Source organism: Syngnathoides biaculeatus, chromosome 10 (assembly GCF_019802595.1).
Source record: "Syngnathoides biaculeatus isolate LvHL_M chromosome 10, ASM1980259v1, whole genome shotgun sequence".
Classification (NCBI taxonomy): Eukaryota; Metazoa; Chordata; class Actinopteri; order Syngnathiformes; family Syngnathidae; genus Syngnathoides; species Syngnathoides biaculeatus.
The window spans coordinates 13530874-13549161 of record NC_084649.1 but is presented as its reverse complement, the minus strand read 5'-3'; the positions used below and the strand labels follow the sequence as shown (position 1 = coordinate 13549161).

Below are 18288 nucleotides of genomic sequence, written 5' to 3'. Positions count from 1 at the left end.
GAAAATGGATGGCTGGAGAGAATTTAAGAGGAAAAGGTGCAATACTGTGATTTTTCATTGTTGTGGTTTTAGTTTTAATGTATATTTATATTTTATACTATATAGAGGATGAGGGCCTTTCCTTTCCTCTCCTCCTCCATTCCGTAATTTTCATCTTTGCCTCTATACACCCCTTGGAACCCAAAGACTTTGGTTTTCCGGACGCTGTTTGGCAGGTCACGGGAGTAACGCAGTTGGATCACTAGTCGGCATCATTTATGGTCAGAATTACGATGGTATCTTGATTTATGAAAACATTCTTTACAAAAGCTTTCTCCCCTGCTAGTGTTGCGATTAGTCTTGGACGGAGAATTTCACCTCGAGTGGTGCAAGATGAAGGCCCCCGCCTGTCCCTTCTAAACATGGCCGCAGTCCGATAGGGCAAGCCAGTTTCTTTGGGCTTGTCCCATTAGTGGTCGCCACAGCGTGTCATCTCAGATGAACGCTCATATTTGTTTGGCACAGTTTCTACACCGGATGCCCTTCCTGATGCAGCCCCTCTTGAGGAGTAGAAGCCCCAGAGAGATACGAACTCACAACCCCTGGTTTAACAAACCAATGCTCTAACTATTGAGCTATGGGCCCTCTCCCCAGTCCCCTGTCCGATTGGGGGAAACCTACAAAATAGGAGAGGGGCCCTATTCCATCTTAGGTGTGGTATTCAGCTGACTGGGTCTGCTTTGAGCACTGATTCTTTCAAAGTGAGCGCCTAGAGCAGGTTTGGCACTTTTTCAAAGTGACCAAGTTGCGACTGTGAATTTCAGTCCCTTTCAGAAATTCGCGGTCGATGTTAGTGTTGCTCAAGATTTGAAGCTTTGAAATATGATAAAGATGTCTGACACAAAAGGCAGTGGCTTACTCTTGCACTTAACAAAAACACATGATCTCTAGCACTCTGGTAAAAACATCCTGCGTTCATCCACATATTTTAATTTAACTGTGCATTTTTCCCTTCCATTACGAGAGCGAATTTGACAAATGATTTTTCAAAGGATCAGGAGCCAATGAGGAGACTTCAATCTATTTTTATTCAATGCGCATGCTAGTTTTCTGAAACTACTGTAATAAACTCAAGGAAAGCATGAACGCAAATACCTTCATGAACTCGCGCAAAGCTCGCAGCCACATTAAAAAAACAACTTTGATATGCTTCCATACCTTCATAAGAGCCGCATGAAAACGGGCAAAGAGGCGCAGCTTCGCCACCCCTGATGGGAAAGATGGTGGCCTGCTTCGTGGCGGACCGACAGCTTGATCTAACTGCAGCGATTGAAGCTGGAATTAACGCGGCTCCTGGCACCAGACTTGCCCTCTAATAGTTCCTCTTTAGAGGAATTAAGGTGTAGTCATTCCAATTACAGGGCCTCAAATGAGTCCTGTGTTGTTATTTTTGTTCACTACCTCCCCACGTCAGGAGTGGGTGATATGCACACCTGCTGTCTTTCTTGGATGTAGGTAATTATTATGTAAACATATGCAAGTATTATGGATATCATCCATAAAGGGGCTTTACAATTTAACCCAGTAGTAAACATCTTCTATCTAACACTTGTCAGACTTGTGTCAAACCAGCACCATAAATATCATCATCATCATCATCATCATCATCATCATCATAGAATTCATAAATGAATCCAAATGCTACTGTCTATTAAATTGGGTCATCTGCCATCCCTTGAACCACAGCCCACCCTGAGAACAGCGCCCCACCTCCAGACGTGACCGCTGTCGTCCCTCCAGCCAGAGGCCCCCGGGTTGACCTACCCTCCAACGCTACGGTCCGTGGGATGATTAGAGGGCAGAGCCGCTCCAGCATGATGGAGACTGCAGACGGTAATTGTCTACGTTGTGACTTTTTTGTTTTCCTCTGCTATTGGCAGCCTGCCTGTAAATCTTTCTCTCAATTGAATTGCAACTATGACATTAATCAGCGTACTGCTTTCTTCTGCTCTCGCTCTTTTTCTGCCCTGTCACATTTTTGACTGACTGGTAGGAAGAATTAATCTGCAGAGTAAGGAAATGCCTTTGTGTATTTTGTCCGCAGCCTTGTGTCTTTGCTCTTTTACCCTTATTCTCCCCCTTGTTTGTAAGTAATGCATACAGAAATCAACACACACGATGGATATGCAATCCCCATGCCAAAAACACACTTGACCCCCCCCACTCTCACCCTGTTTTCCTTGTGATGATTCCGCTCAACGTGTGCTGCTTTTTCATTCCTGGACTTAACAACAATGGATCCAAGACGAATGTGATTAGTCACATTTTGTGGGTTGATGAGCAGCAGACTGTGAGATAATACAATGCGCAAACAGCCATACATTTGTTAGAGTGTGCATGAGCAATGCGGATCCTGCAAAACCACCCTGACCCTCCACTACTGTCCCTTGGCCTTGTAGGAGTTCCAGTGAACAGCAGGGTGTCCACTAAGATCCAGCAGCTACTCAACACGTTGAAAAGACCTAAGAGGCCCCCCCTTAGTGAGTTTTTCACAGATGACTCTGAGGAGATAGTAGAAGGTGAGGCACTGCAGCTGTTGTATCATTTCATACATTCTTGCAATACAGTAGATGTGCCCAATAACTTTGACATGCATTACTGATCAATTTTTCTCAAACTGGGGGGGGGGGGTCACCACAAGCCATAACTTTAGAGACTGCCAATTAATAGTATTTAAAAGTTAATAACTTGTTACAGATAAGCCTGTTATTCCTCCCTATCGTAGCATTTGGCCAATTAAAGCTATAATATTATTGTCACGTAGCGTCATTTAAATCTGACATCCCATCATGGAAAGGAATGGTTTTTTTCCAAGACCAATAAATGTATGTTTTAATAATATTCCAGAATAAAGGACAGAATACAGTTGTATTCTTTTTAATCATTGTTAACTAATGACTTTTTTCTTCATTGAACTTCAATTTCGATATCATACCATTACGAAATTATCTTGTAAAAATAAGACGGTATTCTCGATTGATTCCAACCTTTTATTCTGACAAAATACATTTAGTAAAGATAGTTTTTTTTCCACTGCAAAATAAGAATTCATCATAACAGAAGTTTCTTGAAAATAGACAACTTTTGAATTCGTTTGGCATTTAAGGGAATATGTGGTAGTTATGTTAAACTGCATTAGTATTATGATGGGGTCCTTGGTCCTTGGTCCTTGGTCGAGGAGGGGGGACTTTTTATTGTGAGGGATCCTTGGACCCAAAAAGATGAAGGACCCCTGTACTTGATAATCTTCCCTTATTAATTACTGGCACATCTTGACAGAGGATACTTAATTCAACTGGTAAAGCAAATCCTCAAATGTTGAAGCTCGACCCCTAGTAGTTTTCAGTTTTATTATTATTATTGGCACCCCTTTCCTACTTGTTAATGTGCTTCGTTTAACTATGCTGTTCTGAAGTTCTGTCTAACTCAGTCCCCCAGCCAGACCCCAACACACCAAAGCCAGAGGGCCGTCAGATCATCCCGGTGAAGGGCGAGCCCCTGGGGGTGGTCAGTAATTGGCCCCCAGCCCTGCAGGCGGCTTTGGCCCGTTGGGGGGCGACGCAGGGGAAAAGCCCCGCCCTCACCGCTCTCGACATAACAGGCAAACCGCTTTACACGCTGACTTATGGTGAGATGTGATTGTATTTATATCACTGTAATATTGATGGGTATATATACTTCTTCTTCTGAGATTAAACACTTTAAAGATAGCTCATGATTTTAGACTGTCATAGAATACCTTCACTTTGGCAGCTTTTATGTACGTAATCCTGTCTTTTAGGGAAACTGTGGAGTCGCAGTGTGAAACTCGCGTACACTCTCCTAAACAAGCTGGGCACCAAAACTGAGCAGATTCTTAAACCCGGTGACAGGGTGAGGACACAAAAGAGTCACACAAGCATCACGTCAACAACGAGATAATACTGTAATCTCTAGTGCAAAGGGGCGAGGTGTTGTTTTCATTTCTTTTAGTTGTTGTTTTGTTAGTTCAACAAGATTACTAAGAAGAAAAAAAAACTTCACTGCATAACAAATTTCCTTTCAACTTTGTGGAAGAGTGGTACATGTGCGAAGATCATTTTGGTGCGAATCCTTTTACAAATATGGAGAGAGGAAAACGTCCCATCTGTCATTCCCGATGTCTGTCTTCTTCCTCTGTGAACCACAAGGATAGGGACCGAGGCAGGTTCCCATTACCAAACTAACTGACACCACCTAAAAGTGATGTAATTTGCATTAAGGGAAGTTTTACTTGCATATATTAATAGTTTTGACTACAAAGATGCCACAGTTTTTAATCCTTAAACACTTGAGTAACAATTCATGGACTTACAAAACATCTTTAAGCATTGCTGCTCTTACAAATGCAGGACTGTACAGCATAGAAAATAGTTTATGGCACACCTCACATCTCGTGAGTGCCTGCTTCCTTCGTGAACAACAAGTTCCGGTACTTCTGTAGTTCCAGTATGTGTTACAAAAATAAGACCATCGAAAAGCAAACTTCCTCTTCAGCCTGTGCCAGAGATAGTTTCTAAGTAGTGACCTTGAAAACAACCATGAATTAATAAAGCAGTAAGAACAGTTAATGGGCAGTTATCATATACAGATGATGGATAAATATTGCTGGAGGCATATTGAGAGGTACAGTGCTGATCTGCACAAGGTGGGATTTGCGACTGCTGAAGTGCATTTATGCGGCGGTCGACCGTATGGGGGAATTCAATTGAGTCTCGACAGATCCATTCCAGAATAAAAAAATGATAGTCTCATCACCTTACGTCATGGCCAGTAAACGAGAAAAACGGATGCACAGATAATCATGGAAGGGAACTCCACAATTCCATTTTGATTATGCGGATATCCATCTGGTGTTTTAACACCACCACCACAATGTGTTCAATGTCTTTGTAGGTGGCACTCGTGTACCCCAACAGTGACCCTGGGATGTTCTGGGTAGCCTTCTATGGCTGCCTCCTGGCTGAGGTCATACCTGTGCCAATAGAGGTGCCGCTCTCACGCAAGGTGAGCTGTTCACTTCATCTTTTTCTTTCTTCTGAATTCAAACAAGGTATGCATGTGATTTTTTTGGGGCCATGTAGGACGCAGGCATCAGCCAGGTGGGCTTTCTCCTTGGTAGCTGTGGTGTGGGCCTGGCGCTGACCAGCGAGATATGTCTCAAGGGTCTACCCAAGACCCCCACTGGGGAAATAATGCAATTCAAAGGTGAGTGCAAACTTGAAAAATCATATCAGATGGAGGGCCATTACGACTGCAAAACCATATATACTGTGTGTTTAATTTCCTTATCATACAATTACACTGATGGATAAAGAGTTTTGAAATCAGAAGTCCAGGATAATGGTTTGTTCAACTATTCTTTAAGTTACTGTAAAAAGTGGTGTGGTAACAAAAATGCTTGCAATATATGAAGTTATTTATTCCATAATATTTGGTTATGGTTTAGTCACCCATGAAATAATTTAAAAAAACAGAAGAATGACTCTAGATGGGGATGTTCTTAGTCTGAGGGAATTATTTTTTAATCTGTTTACCTTGACCGATGCCTTTGTTTGTCAGGATGGCCTCGAATGAAGTGGGTCATTACAGACTCAAAGTACCTGACCAAGCCTTCTAAAGACTGGCAGCCACACATCCCGACCGCCAACACAGACCCTGCCTACATAGAGGTGACAAAGCTGCTTTGCTTGAAACATCCATACGTCCAGTTTCTATCACACCGGTGAGCTGTAGCCAATAGCAGCTGTCATAGGACAGGACGAGAGGCGGCTGACACTCCAGACTCGTCACTGGCCAATTGCAGGCGGCATTTGGAAAAACAACTATTCACTTGGACTTGGACAATTTGGATTATTAACAATTAACTTAACATGCATGTTTTCTGAATATAGGAAGAAGCCAGAGTACTTTGAAAAAATGTACAATATATTGTCTATATTATTATAATATGTAATGACTGTGAAATGCAAACTTCAATTTATCATAATATTTCCATTACAACACTTTTTTTGTCCTGTTTGGCTGTTAGGTCAAATAGAAAGGAGGATCGGGAACCTTTTTATGCCGAAACAGTTTTACTCTGCCAGAGAGGAGTAATTAAGCTGCCACTTGTTGGTCTTTGTATTTTGATGGATTTTTACTGAAAATTTCAATTGGACAGAACAATGTTTTATAGGCATTGTTCTCAAATGAGTCTAATGCGCATTTCAAAAAAAGAAGATAAACCGTCGGTCGCGCAGAGGTTTACCGAAGTTTAACGTGTGGCCGCAATGCGCTTCCGTGTACGAGGAGATGACTCGCTGTTTTTTTTCTTTTTCCCAATCATAGTTAATGAATGCGACTTTGTGTAAAACCATGGGTCATTTATTTAAATATAGGTATTTGTATTGGAAAAAATATGAGTGGCTCCATCACGATACGGGATTTTTTCTTGACTGATAGAAAATCCAGCAACGAAGTATTTGTATGTGTCCAGACTTTTTTACGCTTTCAAACTCTTCTGTGCAAATTTCGACGACTTAATCACCAGATACATGTGTAGATCCAGTTGTCCAAGACAAGCGGAATTGGGTTAACAGGGTTAATTTTTTTATCGGTGAAAAGATCGACTTCGGCATGAAATATGTGTCCTCTATGCCAAGTGTTTCTCATTTTTCCACTTACCTTCATTTATTATCACCTTCTAAATGTTTAACGGTATCGGACAAAACTCTGGGCGTCCTGCCATAAGACGTATTTTTGCGTCGTCTACAACCGACTGAGATTTGAAGAAGGTTTGTTTGACTGGCACTTCCGGCCAGTGATGTAATTTGATGACGGTGCACGAGCTCTACAGATAAGTGTGTGAACAAGAAAGAAAGACAGGACATTAGCTGTAGTAAAGATGAGGAAAGCAAATCATTATATGCGAAGTACAATGAGACATTAGATTTTTTTGTGTTTTATGGGGCTATATGCTTACACCCTGTGAAGGAAAGACAGGACAAGCGAAGACAGGACAGGGACAGTGGTAGTGAATCTAGCTGTACAACTGAAGTGTGGTGGGAGTGGGTATGTAAATTATTTTAACTAACAAACTGTACTATGATACTTTAATGGTGCCCATGGGTATAAAATGGGTGCTAGTAGTGAGGATATGCATCACATATTTTGGAGTATAAAATGGAGAGACAGAACAATGCACTCACCTGACAATAAATGCATGCAAGAAAGGAGGCCAACTGAACTGAACTGTCATGCTGCTCTTTCTTGCCCTCTTTACACAGTACAAGGCAAATAAAGAGGGCACCGTGGTAGGCGTTGCGGTGTCTAAGGTTTCCATGCTGACCCACTGCCAGGCGCTGACCCAGGCCTGCAACTACTGTGAGGGTGAGTGAGCAAGGACTTGTTATTCGTGATCTTATGTCCGAGAGTTTGGTTTCTCCCAGCTGAGCTGATGTGATTTTTTTTTTTTTTTTTTTTGGTCCTGTCTGTCACAGGTGAAACATTAGTGAATGTTTTAGATTGTAAGAAGGACATGGGTCTGTGGCATGGGGTTCTCACGGTGAGTGGGTGTGGACGGTTACAAAGGTGTAATAATGGAAAACCATTTGCAATAGCACTTGACGACAATTAAACACTTGCACTGGCAGCGTTAACAATCTAGTTGAAAACGATTGTGTTTGTTGTTCTGAGGAGTTAATTATATTTAATGTATCGAGTTTTTGCTGCACAAACAGTGTTCAATCTGTTTCTCATTAAATTCGGCAATTAAAGCTCATCACATTAACATAAAAAAAATATTTGGTTGCTTTATTAGCTGCTTCATCAGGTGATGTTTGCCAACAGGCTGTAATGAACAGGATCCACACTATAAGTGTCCCCTATGCAGTCATGAAGGCGTGTCCTCTCTCTTGGGTGCAGAGAGTTCACATCCACAAAGGTAAAAAAAAACACACTTCTTGGTCGCCTTGAGAATTACTTGCTCAAGCGGCTGTAACGTGATATGTTCACTATTTATTGTTCTCCAGCCCGTTTAGCTTTGGTGAAGTGTCGGGACTTGCACTGGGCCATGATGGCCCACCGGGAACAGCGAGACATCAGCCTGGTGTCGCTACGTATGCTGATCGTTGCCGATGGCGCGAACCCCTGTGAGAAATCCTTGTGACTTTTTCTTCCAGATGACACAATAATAGCTTGAGTCCCGCCTATTTCCTCCTGTTGTTGTTTGCAGGGTCGGTTTCTTCCTGTGATGCCTTCCTTAATGTTTTCCAATCCCACGGGCTCAAGCCTGAGGTCATCTGCCCCTGTGCCACATCCCCTGAGGCCATGACAGTAGCAATACGCAGGTGTGTCACTGACTCTAGTTTGGTTCCATCCATTTTTTTTTACAGAGCTTGTAACAGGCAAGATGGAACCTAGCCCAGCTTACTTTGGGCTAGAGGCGGGGTACATCCCTGGACTGGTTGCCGATCCATCGCAAAGCACATATAGGAAAACAAACATTCACACCTACTTTATAGACAATTTTGAGTCTGAAAGAACCTGGAGTGCCGTGAAAATATCCACACAGGTACAGAGAGCTGAGATTCAAACACCAAACCTCAGAACTGTGAGGCATACATACCCACCATAGGGACACTGTGCTTTCCCACATTTCTAGCAAATGTATGAAAAACCCTTTCAACATCTTTTTAAAAGAAAACAATTGAAAATCTTTTTATGTACCCATGACCCAAGTTTTATGATCCACTTTTAAATAGATTACCAAAGAATAGGCTCCAGTGCCCTGTAACCCTTCCCATGAAAAGCGGCATTGAAAATGGATGGATGGATGAATGAATAATGGCCAAAAACTCCAATTTAAAACATGCTGTTTAATTCCAAATTATATTTTCTCTTCTGGTCAGTGAATGAGTCTATTGCTGCTGATTAATTAGTAATCTTTGATCAAACCATCGTTCATGCAGACCTGGATTACCGGGCGCCCCACTTCCTGCCCGTGCTGTCCTTTCCCTTGGTGGCCTGAGCCATGGCGTCATTAGGGTCAACACGGAGGACAAGAATTCCGCCCTAACCGTGCAAGACGTAGGACACGTCATGCCAGGAGGTGAGCCAAAATTGTGAGAGAATTTCCTAAAAGAAACTATGAGAATAAACTCTTTCCCCCCCACTTTTTCTCCATCTAGCTCTAATGTGCATAGTCAAGCCAGACGGGCCTCCTCAGTTGTGTAAAACGGATGAGATAGGCGAGATCATAATCAACTCTCGGGCTGGAGGCACCATGTACTACGGCCTTCCTGGGCTCACGAAAAACACTTTTGAGGTATGAAAGTGGATTTAAACTTGGTCCTGCACGGTTTTCTTCATTTGATTTTGCCGTCCCCCCACACCCCACCCTCCTTGTGTCCTTGTGCTCAGGTGATACCAGTCAATGCCAACGGAGTTCCTATCGGAGAAATTCCATTTGTGCGGTCAGGTCTCCTGGGCTTTGTTGGCCCAGTAAGTTGGACTATTGGATCACATCTGTGCTCATATGAGCGATTCTTCCTTACTTTCTAACAACCCCACTGCGCATTCACAGGGCAGTCTAATCTTTGTCGTCGGCAAAATTGAGGGGCTCCTGCAGGTGAGCGGGCGCAGACACAATGCCGACGACCTAGTTGCTACCGCGCTTGCCGTGGAGCCAGTCAAGACTGTATACCGTGGGAGGTGAGAGGGTGTTTAACGTGCTTCGGCTTCAGCGCTACTAAAATGCTTTATGGGATTACTGTACAATGGAACCTTGATAAAACGGAGCCCTAAGCGGGATATCTGATCAAATGGACCGTCAAGACTCAACAGAGTATGTTCAAAAATGGTTTGCATTTGTCACTTAAATGCTATTGATGAAGTCTGTTAGTTCCAGATTTGGCCGATGTTGTTTACTGGGACTATGGACTAATCTGAATCAGCTTTATTGGTCAAGTGTCTAACAACACACAAGGAATTTGTCTCCGACGGTCGGTGCAGGCAGGCAGAGAAAGGAACTGATGTAGTACGAGGTCAGAGAGATACAATATTACTCGATCGAGTTCCAAAAGACATTCGATGGCCATGTTGATTGTGGGGCATTGATGTGGTGGCCATTTGATGACAATTCTATCTATTATATATTGTACATAGAGTGCTGCTCAGAAAGAGAGAGGCATTAGCGCAATATCAACTCTTAGGTTTCTAAGACTTAGAAATGTAAAACATAAGTCTCCGGAGTCTGGAACATGCTATTTTATGGTAGTTTTTTTTTTTTTTTTTTTTTTGTCGGGCCATTTGGCAACTGCAAATGTTTTTAAAAGTGAAGACCATTTGCAGCTTTGGTATTTTAACAAGATACATGGACGTCCACAGGCATGATTTGCTTTCATGGGGCACATTAAATGATGTGGTGGCCCTGATCTGGCTCCCGAGCCTTGGGTTTGACACCTGTACCCTCAGTGTTACTCTGGGATGTGTAGCCAGGATGGTGCTCGCATTAATATCAGAGTAGAATGAGCTGTTTGTTTGTCGAAGGATTTTTGGGGGATTTAAAGAATACAGTACTGTACTTTGAAGGGATTTACAACCCATTGTAATTTGGGTGTGTTTGTGCATGTTTGTCTATGTGTGTGTGTGTGTGTGTGTCTTTCTGTCTTTGTATTTTTTCAGGATTGCTGTGTTTTCGGTCACCGTTTTCTATGATGAAAGGGTCGTGATTGTGGCAGAGCAGAGGCCAGATGCCAGCGAGGAAGACAGCTTCCAGTGGATGAGCCGGGTACTTCAGGTACTATCCCGGCCCGATGTTGCAAATTGATGGTTGTTATTGTCTTGTAATGAGTAATTGTTCTAACCCTAGTATAGTTAGTTTGTGACGTATGCGTAGATAAAAAGAAGTCAACATTCTCTACCTCTTTTCTCTGCAGGCAATTGACAGTATCCACCAGGTGGGCCTCTATTGCCTGGCTCTGGTCCCAGCCAACACTTTACCGAAAACACCTCTGGGAGGCATCCACATCTCAGACACCAAGCAATTCTTCTTAGAGGGCAACCTGCACCCTTGCAACATCCTCATGTGTCCTCACACTTGTGTCACCAACCTGCCTAAACCCCGTCAGAAGCAGCCAGGTATGCGTGTGTTTTTAGTTAGTCTTTGGCTGATGGAGACGAGGATTGGATTTGTAAACATCAAAGTGCACACAAAGGGTACGTTTACTGAAAAAAAGTATTTTTAGGTTCGTTTTCACACAAAGATGACAATATCAAAATGATCTCTGTCCGTAATATGCATACCAGGCCTGTAGTTGATGATGGTATTTTGTAAAGACACACTATGTACAACAACTGCTTGTAGTACCAGGCTTATCAGATTTCTCAGGCTGTGTTTGAGGTCAATTTTACGTATCTGATCTTGGATGTCCTTTAAAATAGATTCTTGACACAGCACATTATTGCATGACAGTTTGAAAACTTAGCACTGATTAACGAGGAGCGCCAAATTGAAATGTGTAATAATAATTTAGCTATTTTCACCAACTACGCCACGTCGTTTAAAATACAGTAACTATTCATTCATCCATTTCTCCGTACCGCTTATCCTCACTAGGTTCGTGGGCGTGGTGGTGTATAAGCTCACGAAGCTCATCCATGCTTTTATCTCAAGTAGACTTGACTACTGTAATGGTCTTCTGACGGGACTCCCCAAAAAGAGCATTAAACAGCTGCAGCTCATTCAGAATGCTGCAGCTCGCGTTCTGTCCAAAACAAAGCGGTCAGACCACATAACTCCAAAGTCCTTCCACTGGCTTCCAGTCAGTTTTAGAATAAATTTTAAAAGTTCTGCTACTGGTCTATAAGTCACTAAGTGATTTAGGTCCTGAATACATGAAAGAGATGCTTACGGAATACAAACCCAGTAGAGCTCTGAGATCGACTGACTCAGGTCAAATAGTGGAGCAAACAAAGAGTCCAAAGCAAACATGGTGAAGCAGCATTTAGCTATTATGCCCCAAGTGGGAATGTTTATACATCCAGGTGGAAAACTCTTCCTTTCTCTCATGCTTTTTAGAATATATCACCTTTTTGATCATATTAGTTGCACTGTGTGCGGTTTTGTCTTGTTTTTAAATATTTTGTTGGCCATTTTTAATGTCTTTATCCCATTTTAAACATTTTAACTCTTTGCTTTCAAATGCCTTTAATCATGTAAAAAGCACATTGCGTTACCTCGTGTATGAAATGCACTGTACACATAAATTTGCTTTGCTTTGCTTTATCCTAGCCGACTCTGGGCGAGAGGCAGGGTACGCCCTAAACTGGTCACCAGCCAATCGCAGGGCACATACAGACAAACAACCATTCATATTCATATTTACATCTATAGGCAACTTAGAGTCTTCAATGAACCTACCATGCATGTTTTGAGATGCAGGTGGAAACTGGAATACCCAGAGAAAACCCATGCAGGCAACATTGCAAAACATACAAACGCCACACGCGAGAGGCCGGATTTGAACCTGGGTCCTCTGCGCTGTGAGGCAGATGTGCTAATCAGTCTTCACCGCATCCCCATACAGTAACTTTAACAACTCAAATGTTTTCTATAGTTGGTGTTGGTCCTGCATCTGTGATGGTGGGAAACTTGGTGGCAGGGAAGAGGATCGCCCAGGCAGCCGGCAGAGAGCTCGGCATGATCGACGACCAGGATCTCATCCGGAAGGTAATTTGCCCTCCTGCTTTTAAGCAGTTGCCCTCTTTTAAATCTCTTCAACCCATCACAGAGAATCCAGTACATGCATGTACAATGCAGGAAATGCTCAGATTGCGGTCTGATGGTTCACCGTTAGGCATGGCGACTCTGTTGTAGGCGACAGGTCAGACTGAGATATAAAAAACTACTGTCTCTCTGTTTTTACTTCTCTTTGTGGATGTAGCTCTGTATGTGGCCCACCGTCATGGTAAGAATCATGGCCCCTTCCGACATCCTCCACCCTCCCCAGCCCCCACCACCTCCACCACCACCACCTTATTTTTGTCATGCTCTAACCAGTGCTGCATTGTGCTTTATTTTGGTTGCTTGTGTTCTTGCTTGGCACATGCAGAACTATGTGCATTTTCACGTCACATGAGCTATTTTAACCTTTATTTTATGTTTTCAGTTTGCTAATTAAAAGCTGAATTATTTATTTTTTTATGGGCTCGAGTTTGGTACTTGGACATTGATGTTCCCATGCTTTGCAACTGTCTGTTAAGAAATGCAGCAGCTCTTGTTTTGTGTAGGTGTATAATGTTTAGCCCCACATGGGCCCAAGCCCTTCCTGTACACTCACGGGACACTTTGTTAGGTACACCTACACATTCTCATGGGATCCTATACAAGCACATATTTGCTTTTGGAAATTTTGTAGTTTAAAAAAAACGTTTAATATTGGGGTTAAAGGGGAAATCCAGTGCTTTGCATGAACAATGTATCCAATAGGTCACGTAATATGTACTTTATTTTGACAGTATGATGTTAAATCCTCTCTCATTTGTTTTGAGAAGATTTTTATCGACAATTACGAATTTTCAGGGGTGTTGCCATTTTCGTGAGTCACATGACCTACGTCCGTGGATTTGACGTGCTACGTGCCGTTCCAAACGCTCGATTACATGGGACACCATTATGCCCAGTGTTGATTTCTCTGATTTATTCTCATCTGATGAAGAAATACCAGTATCGGTTGATCGGGAAGACGGAGGAAAACTTCCATATACGGCCGTGAGCGGTTCGGTTGATCGGGAAGACGGAGGAATACTTCCATGCACAGCCGTGAGCTCCCTCCCCGAGCCCTGGAACTTCCTTGCCAGGGAGCGAGCTCATGGCTCCCCGGAGCTGTGCTGTCCTGCGGCGCCGCTCACAGCTCTGTATGGATGTATTCCTCCGTCTTCCTGATCAACCGAGCACCCGAGCGACGGGGCCGCTCACGGCTGTGTATGGAAGTATTCCTCAGTCTTCCCGATCAACCGATACTGCTATTTCTTCATCAGATGAGCATAAATCCGAGAAATCAGCGCTGGGAATAAATGATGTCCAACGTAATCGAGCCTTTGTTGCGGCACGATACACGTCACATCCGCGCACGTAGGTCATGTGACTCATGAAAATGGCAGTGCCCCTAAAAATGTGTAATTGTCGATAAAAATCTTCTCAAAACACTATTAAATGAGAGAGGATTGAACATCACATTGTCAAAATAGAGTACATATTACATGACCTACTGGATACATTGTTAATGCAAACCAGTGGATTCCCACTTTAAAGTTTACAATGGTGTCGACCTACACTACACCGTACTACACTTTTTGTTACTTCATATAGCGATATGGGAGTTGAAACGTTATACTAAACTGTGTTTTAACGTAGTTTTACACCACTGCAAACCACAACTGCAAATGATAAACATTGTTAAATGACTGCTTGTCTGACATTGCTCCTCAAAAGTTATCCTCATGATCTTTGTTGAATTTAGAATCACATTACACGATGCAGGTGTACCTATTGTGTCTTATGACTGTACATACCATCTGTATTTAATGAAGTACAGCTTCCCCACAAGTGAAACGAAACTCTTTCTTTCAGCATCAATACTTGACTGAGGCTCTACAGTGGAGAGCACAGACAGATGCCGATCATGTTCTCTACGTGCTTCTTAATGCCAAGGTAGCTCTTTGATATGTCAAATCATGTCAAAATGAAGCGTTTCACGAGTCTTAAATTTCATATTTCTGTGATTCCCTCCAATCCTTCAGGGTGTGGTCGTGAGCACGGCGACCTGCATTCAACTTCACAAACGAGCCGAGAAGATTGCTGCTGCGCTCATGGAGAAAGGCAGCATCAACACTGGCGAGAACGTTGTTTTACTTTATCCTCCTGGTAGGTTCTGCTGCTGTTATTCCCACTGATTTGATTGATTAATCGATTTGCTGACTTTTTGTCATCTAATTGTGTAAGGTATTGACTTGATCGCATCATTTTATGGCTGCCTTTACGCCGGCTGCGTCCCCGTAAACGTCAGACCTCCACACCCACAGAACCTGGCAGCCACTCTGCCGACTGTCCGTATGATCATTGATGTGAGTTATGATTGTTAAATGATGTCGCTTCAGGCGATTACACGGCTGATCATTCATAAATAAAACAAGTTTCCTCTACCCTCAAGAAATAAAAACACAATCACATCTGAATAACTTTTGTTAGTCAGGCATGCAGTGTAGCTTCTTCGCCACAAATGTTTTGTTGTGGATCTCCGCTTATGTACTTGTACACAATGTTGTGATAAGTAAGGGTATAGAGATGTACTGTATTAAAGTCAGGAAGATAAGCTCTCATTTAGCATCTAAATGTCACCAGGTCAGCAAAGCAGCGTGTATCCTCACGACTCAAAATCTTACACGGACACTGCGCTCCAAGGAGGCTGCTGCATCTGTAAACATTAAAACATGGCCAACCATCATAGACACTGGTAAGCGACATGCAGTTCTTCCTGACACATTGGTCTCGGTCATTAAATATATATTCATTTGTAACTTTCCTTTAGGTGACTCACTTTCTTTGTATGACTTTTTCTTTGCAGATGACCTTCCTCGCCGCCGGCCTCCTCAAATCTACAAACCACCCACAGCAGAGATGATAGCATATCTGGACTTCAGTGTTTCCACGACTGGCATGCTCACTGGGGTCAAGGTGAGATTTAAATAGGATTAAATAAGAATTGAAGTAATATTTTCTTCCAAAAACATTGGAGATATATGTGTTCCGAACAGTTCATGGGGAAGAACTACCAAGTAGATCCTGAGCTTTGCCCATTCTAGTCTAACATTAATGATTAATTTTGGATGAATGGACAAAAATCATACAGCCAATCTCATAGTCCAACGGAGTGAGATGGTTCATATCTTCAAAGGTTGGACGAACAATTAATGTGGGACAAACTATAGATTTTGCACTTCCCGTCCCAATACTTTTGTCCGAGCGCAGTGATCCTCAAAGTGTGGTCGGTGTGGTACCACTAGTTGTACGGTGGCAATCTCTAGTTATGTAGGAAGAATCCATCCATCCATTATTTTAGCCACTTATCCTCAAAAGGGTCACGGAAGTGCCGGAGCCTATCCCGGCTATCTTCGGGCTTGAGCCGCGGTACACCCCGAACTGGTTGCCAGGCAATTGCAGGGCACATAGAAACTACAGTACATACAGTCTTTATTTAACTTATGCAATAAATTTCAATTGAATCATAGTTTGTAATTTTTCTTCATTTTCCTTTAATGTTCAATTTCTACACAGTAGCCCATTACGGGAGCTTATAATTATATTGAAAATATATTGGGGAATAAAACATGCAAACATTTTGAACACTTGACAGCCAAAGTATTTTTTTCAGGTTGTACTTGGTGTAAAAAGCTTGAGAACCACTCAATGTAACCCCTGCATTCACAGTCTCGTCATCCAAATGAAAAATACTCAAATGAGAAAGATGTTGCAGCTAGTCGTCCAATTGTTCCGTCAATTTGTTCATGAATATTAAATGCACGCACACCACAGTTGAAACGGCTCTTAGGCCTGGGATTCAAACAGAACCAAGTCCATCTCATCTAAATTGCTGTTCATAGACACATTCATTCGGTGGTATATTGCTCACTAATGTCTCTTTTGTTGTTCAGATCTCGCATGCAGCAGTCAGCGCACTGTGCCGCTCGATAAAGCTGCAGTGTGAACTCTACTCTTCTCGCCAAATCGCCATCTGCCTGGACCCTTACTGCGGTCTGGGCTTTGTCTTGTGGTGCCTCGCCAGGTACGTAAAGTTAAACTTGCGATCCGCTTTCAATTTGTACTGCGTTCTATCCTATAATGCTGTGTTGCTTTGATTTCTTGCACTGCAGTGTTTACTCAGGTCACCAATCCATCCTCATACCTCCTTTTGAGCTGGAGAGCTGTTTGTCTCTGTGGCTGAGCACCCTCAGTCAGTACCGTGTCAGAGATACCTTCTGCTCTTACTCCGTCATGGAGTTTTGCACGAAAGGGCTGGGGACGCAAACAGAGTTGCTCAAGGTGCAAACTCTCATCCTCAGAGTTGTAGTGAGGACAAATACAGTTTTGTGCTTGTATTCAGACTTGAGAAACTTCCTTTGCGTGTTTTTTGTTCCAGTCCCGTGGGGTCAACCTGTCATGCGTGCGCAGTTGTGTGGTGATTGCAGAGGAGCGCCCTCGCCTGGCCCTCACGCATTCCTTCTCCAAACTCTTTAAAGACCTGGGATTGTCAACTAGAGCCGTCAGCACTGCTTTTGGCTCCAGAGTTAATCTGGCTGTCTGCCTGCAGGTAATTCAGGCTGTAGCTCGACTCCAAAGAGGTTTCATATCTTCAGCAAATGTGGAGTGCCATGCAAATGCTGTATATCCGTGTGTTTGGGGTAGGGTACTACTGGTCCTGATCCATGCACAGTGTATGTCGACATGAAGTCCCTCCGCCATGACAGGTAGCGTCAGCATTGATTGCCTTACGTTCTACACGTAATATTTTTTTCACAGTAGTAACTTCAAAAGCAAAATGCAGTCATGTTCAGTCAAACATTAACTTGTCTCTCCCATCCAAATTAAACTTTTTGCTATTCAATCTACATTAAATGGACCCCTGCAACATGAGTGGGCCTCATAATAAACCTTTGCAAACATGAGCATTATGAGCATTTCATCCATTTAGACTGCCAACTAAATAACATTGATTTCATAAAGAGATCATTGGAACACTTAAATCTGTATTGAAAGTACTTTTCTGTTGAGTTGTTATTAACAGCCCCCTAACGACAAGTGTTACGCTCCAATAACTTCATTGTGAATGTCATGCTTTGGCTCAATGTGATTTCAGAGTGAGGCTAGTGGAGAGGGGAGCTCCTCAAAGTCTTCCGCTGATGGAGTCTGGCAAGGTGATTTGTCTCGTACTGTGTTTATATATATATATATATATATATATATATATATATATTAAGCAGTAGAGTCACAATAAGTGTGTACTGAAATAATGAGGATCACTTCTCGATTTACCTCCAATTTACTTTCCTAGGTGAATAAAAAACTGTTTGATGTACAGTGTTATGTTGCGTTGAATGCTAGCAGGTGAAAACAGGTTATTTCTACCTTCTATCTAGTGGCAGAGAAATTACCATCGTTTCTTGGATATAATTTCTCTTGAGTAGAATGCA

The 18288-nt window shown here is 42.7% G+C and overlaps 1 protein-coding gene across 3 annotated transcripts in view; it reads left to right on the top strand.

The window, feature by feature from the left end:
• The window catches only part of dip2bb (disco-interacting protein 2 homolog Bb), a 46861-nt gene that overhangs the window by 24911 nt on the left and 3662 nt on the right, over positions 1-18288 (top strand). For 2 of the 3 annotated variants that reach the window (XM_061832933.1, XM_061832935.1), the window contains 30 exons: positions 1726-1872; positions 2439-2558; positions 3470-3667; positions 3821-3912; positions 4954-5064; positions 5142-5265; positions 5620-5729; positions 7326-7428; positions 7539-7603; positions 7888-7981; positions 8070-8189; positions 8273-8387; positions 9009-9148; positions 9228-9364; positions 9460-9540; positions 9623-9750; positions 10723-10837; positions 10977-11178; positions 12657-12769; positions 12984-13007; positions 14672-14752; positions 14842-14965; positions 15044-15165; positions 15443-15554; positions 15666-15775; positions 16753-16883; positions 16972-17140; positions 17238-17408; positions 17504-17565; positions 17955-18012. In XM_061832933.1, coding sequence (XP_061688917.1) covers positions 1726-1872; positions 2439-2558; positions 3470-3667; positions 3821-3912; positions 4954-5064; positions 5142-5265; positions 5620-5729; positions 7326-7428; positions 7539-7603; positions 7888-7981; positions 8070-8189; positions 8273-8387; positions 9009-9148; positions 9228-9364; positions 9460-9540; positions 9623-9750; positions 10723-10837; positions 10977-11178; positions 12657-12769; positions 12984-13007; positions 14672-14752; positions 14842-14965; positions 15044-15165; positions 15443-15554; positions 15666-15775; positions 16753-16883; positions 16972-17140; positions 17238-17408; positions 17504-17565; positions 17955-18012 — 3479 coding nt within the window. The remainder of the gene's footprint in view (positions 1-1725; positions 1873-2438; positions 2559-3469; positions 3668-3820; positions 3913-4953; positions 5065-5141; positions 5266-5619; positions 5730-7325; positions 7429-7538; positions 7604-7887; positions 7982-8069; positions 8190-8272; positions 8388-9008; positions 9149-9227; positions 9365-9459; positions 9541-9622; positions 9751-10722; positions 10838-10976; positions 11179-12656; positions 12770-12983; positions 13008-14671; positions 14753-14841; positions 14966-15043; positions 15166-15442; positions 15555-15665; positions 15776-16752; positions 16884-16971; positions 17141-17237; positions 17409-17503; positions 17566-17954; positions 18013-18288) is intronic. The other variant, XM_061832934.1, reaches the window with a different exon arrangement.